Below are 9,310 nucleotides of genomic sequence, written 5' to 3'. Positions count from 1 at the left end.
CCTTTTCAACTTGCTTTGTAGCCATGGGCAGTCATGTTACCAGGTTCTGGATAATCACCCCAGGGAGAAGTCTGTCATGAGAGTTTGTGAGTAAGCTTTCGCTTTCCCGATAAAGGAGAAACAACAGGAATACTGCTCTTTCCCGTTTTGGACTTGAACGTGATGACTGGAGTTTCAAAAGTCATTTTGCAACTACAAGGACATAAGCCAGAACTAAGAATAGTAAAGCAGAAAGACAAAGAGAAAGCGCCTGGGCCCTGATACACATAGACACACAGGTAAACACTGACTCATTTTAAAGAATGCAAATGTATTTCCACCTTAAAGCCTGAAAAAAGTAAAATGAAATGTTTTAAACATTCACGGCAGAGACGTAAGTGATGCCCTAAAAAAATAAGAAGCACACTTAGAACACAATGGGGAAGACACTTTCAACAGTCCCTGAGAACCCTCAGGTGCTGGGGCCAGAAACGCATTTCTGGCTCCCTGCCCAGCACAGCCCTCTGCCCTGTGACTCAACAGGACGGCCTCTGTACACAGTCTCTGACACCTCTTCTCCTCGGTGGAAATTTATGTCTTCTTTTGGCTGCTCTTTGAAAATTTGCCAAATTAAGAAATAATCTTTTACATGAAAAGCTGGGAGGCATTTTAACTGGGTGAACCATAACTTCGTAAGTTCACAACTAGAATAAATTAAACAGAAGTAAAAACCTTTAAAAACAGAAGAAAAATAAAACCCCTCCCTTTCTGAGAAAAAGTGCTTCTTAGCTATTTAATTTAGAAGACAATTTCTGTTATTTTACTATAATGGTGACGGTATCTTCTGTTCTCAATTTTGCCAACTTCTCATGTTCTGGCAAAATATGTTAGAATTCTCAAAATTCAGCAACTCGCAGCTTCACTTTAAACAAACACTTAAAGGCTATTAAATTACTAAATGTAATTTAGTAATAAACTGTGTAAATAAACTGTAATTTTAAATATTAGACACAAAACAATTTTATGCATAATTCAAATTGTACATAATCCACATTTATGCTCCTGAACAAACAGAAGCTCACATTTGTACTACTTTCATAGTTTACAAAGTGCTTTTATATACATTTTCTTATTTTTTATTCGAGACAAACATGTGAGTTAAATATTATTCTCATTTCACAAGTAGAAATAGAACCAGACATTATTCAGTGCTTTAACCAGTATACAGTATAGCCCTGAGACTTTAGATCTGCCAAGGGTTTTAATAATGCAAATACCATATATGTATCAATTTTTATCACCATTTTCAAGTTTCCATTTTCTTAACAAAGGAAAACAATGAAAACGTTTTCCACAATCTAATAATAAAAGTGGGAAATATTATATATACAGTTGTATACTAACCCAGTGAGTGAGATCTATCAGAAGCAAGTTCACTCTGAAGGTCCTATGTTGTTACCTGTATACAGGGCACCAGTATCAGAACCATGTTTACACGAGTAACTTTTCTACTTTACAGAAAATAATCCAGGACATTCCTATTGCCTCCAAGTCTTGTGAGTTGTGTGTATGTGTTAGGGTATGAAGAGGTGTGTGTGTTAGGGTATGTATGTGGCCGTGTGTGTGTGTGTGTGTGTGTGTGTGTTAGGGTATGTAAGTGGGCAGGAAGGATACAGAAAAATACTTAATCCATCTTTAGTGTGTGTGTGTGTGTGTGTGTGTTAGGGTATGTAAGTGGGCAGGAAGGATACAGAAAAATACTTAATCCATCTTTAGAGTTATAGGACCTCTGATTTTCCCGTCTACAATGACTTGACAAATTTGGTCATATGTCTCATCTATAGTAATACATTTTCTTTCCACACCCCTCCTTCTTAAGTACCCTCTACCATTAAGATTAGAAATTCCAACAGGTAGCTTTTCTTTCTGAACTATCTTCCCTATTGCATATTTTTTCCCCCCAGAATTTTCCTTTCCTATTTCTGTATCTCGAAGACATTTCATTATAGTAGATGACAGAGCTATAGTTTATATTCACTGTGATAAAAGATCAGTCGCAGCATTGATTTCCCAGCAAAAAGCTGACAGAAAAGTCGACCACAAAGGGAAGAAACAGCAGTAACCGGCAGCGCAGTGACACCTGCGCTCAGACAGCTGCACTGCAGCCTCACCAGACCTGAGCTAGTCTCCTCTCATCACCGTGCTGTCAATTCTCAGAGGGAAGCTCTGGCTGGTTTCATTACTGCGCTGTCAGTCTACAGAGGGAAATTCTGCCTGCTCTTGAGTTCAACGCAGACCAGAATGTTTAAATTATTGGTTCAATGAATTATTTTTTTTGATGTTACAATGTTTTTATTGCATCTGAAGATATTTTCAATAAATATCTTGAGTTTGGAGCCTTGGCTAGGTAAGGAAGCAAGGTGAAGTCGCTCATTCATGTCCGACTCTTTGCGACCTCATGGACTGTAGCCTACCAGGCTCTTCCATCCATGGGATTTTCCAGGTAAGAGTACTGGAGTGGGGTGCCATTTCCTCCTCCAGAGGATCTTCCCGACCCTGGGATCGAACCCAGGTCTCTCACATTGTAGTCAGACGCTTTACCGTCTGAGCCACCAGGGAAGTCTCTAATCCTTTTGCAACAGAAATCAAACTTCTCTGGCACGACTCCATTGCCAGCAATCAAACGCCAGCACATTGAATATTTCAATACTGTACTCAATTGTTCATTTTTAGCTATGAAACAAACCAAATATAAATGCTTAATATATAATACAAATCCACAGATTCTTCACAGAAGAAAACAATGGAAGACTGATTTTCTACATGTCACCTGCTCATTAGTTCTTCAATAATATGTCTTGAGTTATTTCAAATATAATGTATACACCACTACCTATGTTTTCCAACATTTTCTATCTAGGTCCTAAAGGGTATAAACAAGGATGCATACAGTCAGGTTGTTTCTATAAACTTTTCATGTTTCTTCTGTTATGCATCTTACAATAATGAATATAAGGAGACAAAGACAAATGTACATTTAAGTTAGTGGTTTCGTGAATTTTGCTTATATGGCTAGTTGTTTATATGGGTCTTGCAAATGACAAAGTAAACTAGCAAAGTTTGATAAGCCCATCCATGCCCCGTGAACTTTAGTCCACTCACAGCATGACTTGATTCAGTCACTATTTATTAGTTATTTAAAAATGTTTTTTAAAAGCTCTGCAAACCACACTTTACTACAAATTTTTGAATCATGAGGGGGTAAACTGACACAGTTCCCTCATGTCACTGACTCTTTTTGAGGGGAAATTTCTGCAATTATACAAGAGTTTCCAAACTCTATAAAAAAGGTTAATTGTGTTCTATGACTGACCTTCACTCTACAGTCCCTTTGACCCAAGGCACAGTCCCTGGTCCATCTTTTTGAGATTTAGTTTCCAGGAAATTTTCAGCAAACCTCTCTCGTGCTTTCTCCCAGTTCTTTTTGCTCTTGTTTTGGAGAAGGTGAACATCTTCAATTGAAGATGGCTTGCCTGTCCCCAAGCCTGCATGTGTTCGCCGAAGCTGAAGCTGGATCTGTTACCAAAAGTTGAGAAGAGAACTTACTGCAGCACCTAAACACACTGAGAGCTGCTTTATCCAATCTGATACTTTTAACTATAATTCTTTCAATTAGAAAAGATTGATGCATAAGAAAAAGCTGTCAAATGCATCTAATACATACAGGGGTATTACATACATGGTGATATGTGGAACTTACACTCATTTTTCTACACTGTCTTGCTTATCAATAAGAACAGTGGACTCTATTATAATAAAACAGAGTGGTCCTTAAACAGCAATCACCGTATTTCACTGAGATGCTGCACAATCAATCTGTCATCTACTCTAACTACAAGTAAGAGCAGTGGATGTATGTAAACCTACGGTCTGAGCCTCACCTAAGTAAGTGAAGGATAAGTTAAACCTCTGACTCATAAAGAGTTTGTTTTCATAAAAGGAGCAGAGAACTTCTCATTATTTTGAGAACCATTAAAAGCCACAAATTACTGAGTGTCTAATGTACGTCAGGCATCAACCTAGGGGCTTTATTTTTGGATATTCCTGAAAAAGTTCTCATTATCCCCATTCTAACAGATGAAGACTGAAATCCAAATGTGCCCTAAGTCGTACAGCAAGTGAGAGAGCCCACACTCTAACCTGACTGCAAAACCCATGTTCTTTCCTCTGTACCTCCAATGAGAGGATCTACATTAAATCTTCCATTACTTTGTTAGGTAACAAGTCATTATCAAGAGTGTTCTCTGGTCATATTACTACTTTGTAAGGTTTCTGTGAAAGAGAATCTGAACCGCCAACGAACCATGGGACTGCAGAATTAAACCACTGTACTGTTTTCTAGACACGATTCACTCTACTGCTTGTTACATGCTCCGAATCTTGAACCTAAAACAGATTCTCCAGCTAGTACAGAAGCTGACTGTTGGTAAGGTAACACTCGATTGTTCCTGCATGTTAGGACAAGGCACAGTAAACACAGCCACTGAAAATAAAAGGCACAGAAGAACTTCTGCCTCAGGGAAAAAACACGGATTATTTAGAGGTTTAGGAAGTCTCTAAGAGGCTTCCTAAAAACAAAACAAATCATAAACACAAAAATTTGGTAATTGTGATTGCCGCAAAGGTAGTTACCATATCTCTTTGCTTGCTACCATACTCCTAGCACTTATAGTAATGCCTAGCATATAGTAAGTATACAGTAAATATATCTGTTACAAGAGTAACTAATCAAAGAAATCACAAGTCTTACCGGAGTTTTCATGCCTCCACCGTCCTTCCCTAGGCCCTCTCCTTTTTTCCATCCCATCTTCTCCAACATCTTCCGACCTTTATTGCTATCAGTAATTTCACTTTAGAGAAAATTAAGATGATAGTTGATTTTGAGACCATTTAAGTCACATTTATAATAAACTAATGAGTTAAAAATAATTGGTACAACTACTTTAGAAAACTACTTGGCTTTCCCTAATAAAGCTGAAGACACACAAATTCTAGTCCTACATATACTAAACAGAAAAGCATGTATACGGTGCACCAAAAAGACATGGATGAGAATTTTTGCAGCCAAATCTAACGATAACCACAAATTAGAAATAATTCAGATGTCCATCAGTGGCAAAGTGGATAAATTGTGTCATATTTATACAGGAGAATATACAGCAATGAAAATAAAATGCACCTCACAAAGTAATGCTGGATAAAAAGAATACAGACACAAAATAAATACTGAATTACTCCATATACTTAAAATTAAAAATTAAGTAAAATTAATCTGACACTGTTGGAAGTCAGTAGAAGAGTCACTTCTGGGGAGGAGAGAGGAATGGTGATTCAGAGCGGACACTAGGAGGCCAGGCTTCTGGGGTTACTTGTGATTTTCTATTTCTTAATCCAAGACTGGAGTCTGCAATGTGTTAAATCTTATGATATATCATTGATATTGATGCTTAACATTTGTGAATTTAACATCAATTTAAAAAGTTAAAATGAAAATAAACCTTTCATTAACTAGTTGCATTTTATGATTTTATGGTCTAATTTAAGGGTATTTTAATTTTGTGTTCTATCACATTGTCTTTTCAATTCCACAAAATGTTAAATTAGCTCTTCAATAAAAATAGACGAAGCAACGCCCTCAGACCAATGTATTTCATTATTTATTAACTGTAATATAATCTTCATGTTGTCCAGCAATTATTTAAAAAATATTAAACCTTAAAAATATCTGTCAAGTTGTTTGGTATATGTAGTCTAAAATATTGTATTTCATAAAATCTGACTCCATAAATTCAAAGATGCCCTGTTAGTTTATGTACCATTATGAAAAAATTGCTATTATATGTAACTGTAAAATTCTATCCAAGTAATACATCTTAGAGCCAGTAAAATATATTAAGTCAAAATTTAATAATTGCTAGTTCTACATGAAAAATTTAAATAACTAAACCTAGAATTTATATTCTGAGAAAAAAATGTAGCTAATATATGATTAAGTGTAGAAATATAATCATATTGTAGGTCTCAGAATTACAGTTTTCATGCTTATCAATGCTACTTAACCAAGAGGAAAGAACTGAATCAAAAATAGTAAGAAAAATAATATTTCAGGGTCAAGAACAGAAGCAGTTGAGTACTGAAATAACTATTAAAAGTATCAGTCTATTACCAATTTCTTACAGCCCAGCCTTCTAAATACGCAGTATATAAATGTATGGTCACTCAGCTGGGTGGCTAGAATGTTAGCTATGCATATACATACGTGTGTGTGTTTAAGTTTATATGTGATAAATATGTATGTATCCATATTCATGTATACGATCAGTAATTTTCAAGGGAATAGCAGAATATCAATATTAGAGGAAAATATAAACAGAACTTCCACAGTCCTATAAATCAGATTTGTCCTATGAGTGTGATTATGGTACAAAGACTATTTCAAGCAACTAAAATTTAATACTTACGAATGGACAGATGCAGGAGCATCATCTCTTTGGAAAGTTCCTTCACTTCCAATCTGCTCCCTACGTTTTCCAGCTCTATCTTTATATTTTGGATTCTTCAATGCCTTTTCATCTTCATAGTCTGTATTCTTTATAAACATGAAATATTCATTGAGGAAAACAAAACTGAAAAAATGTCCTTATATTTGCCTTGCTTAGTGAATATGGTTCAGTGTGGTCTCTATTAAATAAGTCATGATATAAATTAAGACATGACACAAAGTAAGACATTTATGCTATTAATATTTTTAGTCTATCCCCTTTAAATGTTTATTATCATTTCAAGTTGTGCTACAATATAAATTGTACATAGAAGATAATATAAACCATATATAAATTATAATATGTAATTCTATGAAAATATAGTAAAAAATACAGTATATTTTGAATTAATGATATGTATTCATATTCTCATATGACTACTAGTATTAAAAGAAACATAGAGAACCCCTGGGGTTGGAGAAAAAATCTATTTCTCCTTTTCTCTAAGGAACTGAAAGTTCCAAAAGATCTAAAAGTTTTGATACTGTTCCTTAAAAGGGAAAAATGTAGAAAGTCTTTTTAAAAATAGATAAAAAACAAATACTTTTACAATGGCAACAATAATAACTTTTTCTTCAATACAGCTTCACTATATGATTAATCAGTCACTCAACAAAAATTGGAGAAGGCAATGGCACCCCACTCCAGTACTGTTGCCTGGAAAATCCCATGGACAGAGCAGCCTGGAAGGCGGCAGTCCATGAGGTCGCTGAGGGTTGGACACGACTGAGCGACTTCACTTTCACTTTTCACTTTCCTGCATTGGAGAAAGAAATGGCAACCCACTCCAGTGTTCTTGCCTGGAGAATCCCAGGGATGGGGGAGCCTGGTGGGCTGCCGTCTATGGGGTCACACAGAGTCGGACACGACTGAAGCGACTTAGCATCAGCAGCAGCAGTAGCAACAAAGATTACTGAGTAAAGAGTAAATTAAGCTCTATGTAAGGTGGCAGAATGCAAATAAATTTATAATCCTCAAATATACACATACAATCTTCAGCATGCTACAGTATGACTGGTTCAACAATAAAGGGATGCCCAAGACAAGCCAGCGGGACAAAAGAGGCAATTCAGTGTGGGGTATCAAAGAATTCTCTTCCCTTTTGTTACTATTTGCTAACCTTTATATAAAAAGTTGGAGTAGGAAATCGCAACCCACTCCACTATTCTTGCCTGGAAAATCCCATGGACAGAGGAGCCTGGTGGGCTACAGTCCGTAGGGTCTCCAGAGTCCATAGGGTTGCAAGAGTTGGACGTGACTAAGCACGCACATATAAAAAGTAAAAAACATTCATCAAAAAACACACTACAGACTGCTAGAGCCATGTAAGGAAAGCAGCATAGAAGTTTTTACTTAATTTTGCTTTCAAAACAGAGAAATGAAGAACCACCAATCCTAATGGGTATTCGCCCTTAGAAAATGATGCAGAAATTGAGCTAAAATTCTGAGAAAACATTTTATTCTCTCCTTATAGATCTTCTACTTTCCTCCCAACTTAACCTCTTGACATTTTTTCTATTATGATTTCTCTTTTAGTACAACAGTAACAACAAAAAATACAATTTTTCAGAAAAATTTTGGCAGCATCTTCTCTGATATCTTCATAAAGTATAAAAAGCACTGGACAAATACACTTAAGACCTACAATTCTGTATCTAGCTCTGTCATTTAGTAGCTGGGTGACCAGATCTAGTTTCTCCAATATAAACTGGCAAAATTAATTACTTTCTTGCTCTATTATTGAAATGGTAATTTTTAACTGCCTTATTGATACATAATTAACAAACAATAAATTATACATGAAGTGTACAATTAGATACTTTTGAGATTTGTATACATTTATGAACTTAGAACTGGACGTGGAACAACAGACTGGTTCCAAATCGGGAAAGGAGTACATCAAGGCTGTATATTGTCACCCTGCTTATTTAACTTACATGCAGAGTACATCAGGTGAAATGCCGGGCTTGACGAAGCACAAACTGGAATCAAAATTGCTGGGAGAAATATCAGTAACCTCAGATACACAGATGACACCACCCTTAGGGCAGAAAGCGAAGAAGAACTAAAGAGCCTCTTGATGAAAATGAAAGAGGAGAGTGAAAAAGCTGGCTTAAATCTCAACATTAAGAAAACTTAAGATCATGGCATCTGGTCCCATCACTTTATGGCAAATATATGGGGAAACAATGGAAACATTGACAGACTTTATTTCTGAGGCTCCAAAATCATTGCAGATGGTGACTGCAGCCACAAAATTAGAAGACGCTTGCTCCTTGGAAGAAAAGCTATGACCAACCTAGACAGCATATTAAAAAGCAGAGACATTACTTTACCAACAAAGGCCCATCTAGTCAAAGCTATGGTTTTCCCAGGAGTCGTGTGGATCTGAGAGTTGGACTATAAAGAAAGCTGAATGCCAAAGAATCAATGCTTTTGAACTGTGGTGCTGGAGGAGATTCTTAAGAGTCCCCTGGGCTGCAAGGAGATCCAACCAGTCCATCCTAAAGGAAATCAGTCCTGAATATTCACTGGAGGGACTGATGCTGAAGCTGAAACTCTAATACTTTAGCCACCTGATGCAAAGAATCGACTCACTGGCAAAGACCCTGACGCTGATAAAGATTGAGGGCAGGAAAAGAAGGGGTTGACAGAGGATGAGATGGTTGGATGGTATCACCAACTCGATGGACAGGAGTTTGAGCAAGCTCCTGGAGTTGGTGATGGAC

The 9,310-nt window shown here is 36.5% G+C and overlaps 1 protein-coding gene across 1 annotated transcript in view; it reads right to left on the bottom strand.

Annotated features, from left to right (window-relative positions):
• Window positions 1-325: 325 nt before the first annotated feature.
• The window catches only part of AGGF1 (angiogenic factor with G-patch and FHA domains 1), a 44,310-nt gene continuing 35,325 nt past the window's right edge, over window positions 326-9,310 (bottom strand). Inside the window, exons 12-14 of the mRNA XM_052646532.1 lie at window positions 6,501-6,628; window positions 4,790-4,889; window positions 326-3,555 (exon numbers count right to left, since the gene is read on the bottom strand). Coding sequence (XP_052502492.1) covers window positions 3,355-3,555; window positions 4,790-4,889; window positions 6,501-6,628 — 429 coding nt within the window. The 3' untranslated portion in view covers window positions 326-3,354. The remainder of the gene's footprint in view (window positions 3,556-4,789; window positions 4,890-6,500; window positions 6,629-9,310) is intronic.

This window comes from Budorcas taxicolor, chromosome 10 (genome assembly GCF_023091745.1).
Source record: "Budorcas taxicolor isolate Tak-1 chromosome 10, Takin1.1, whole genome shotgun sequence".
Taxonomy (NCBI): Eukaryota; Metazoa; Chordata; class Mammalia; order Artiodactyla; family Bovidae; genus Budorcas; species Budorcas taxicolor.
The sequence above is the reverse complement of the archived record's forward strand: the minus strand, read 5'-3'. Positions and strand labels throughout refer to the sequence as shown.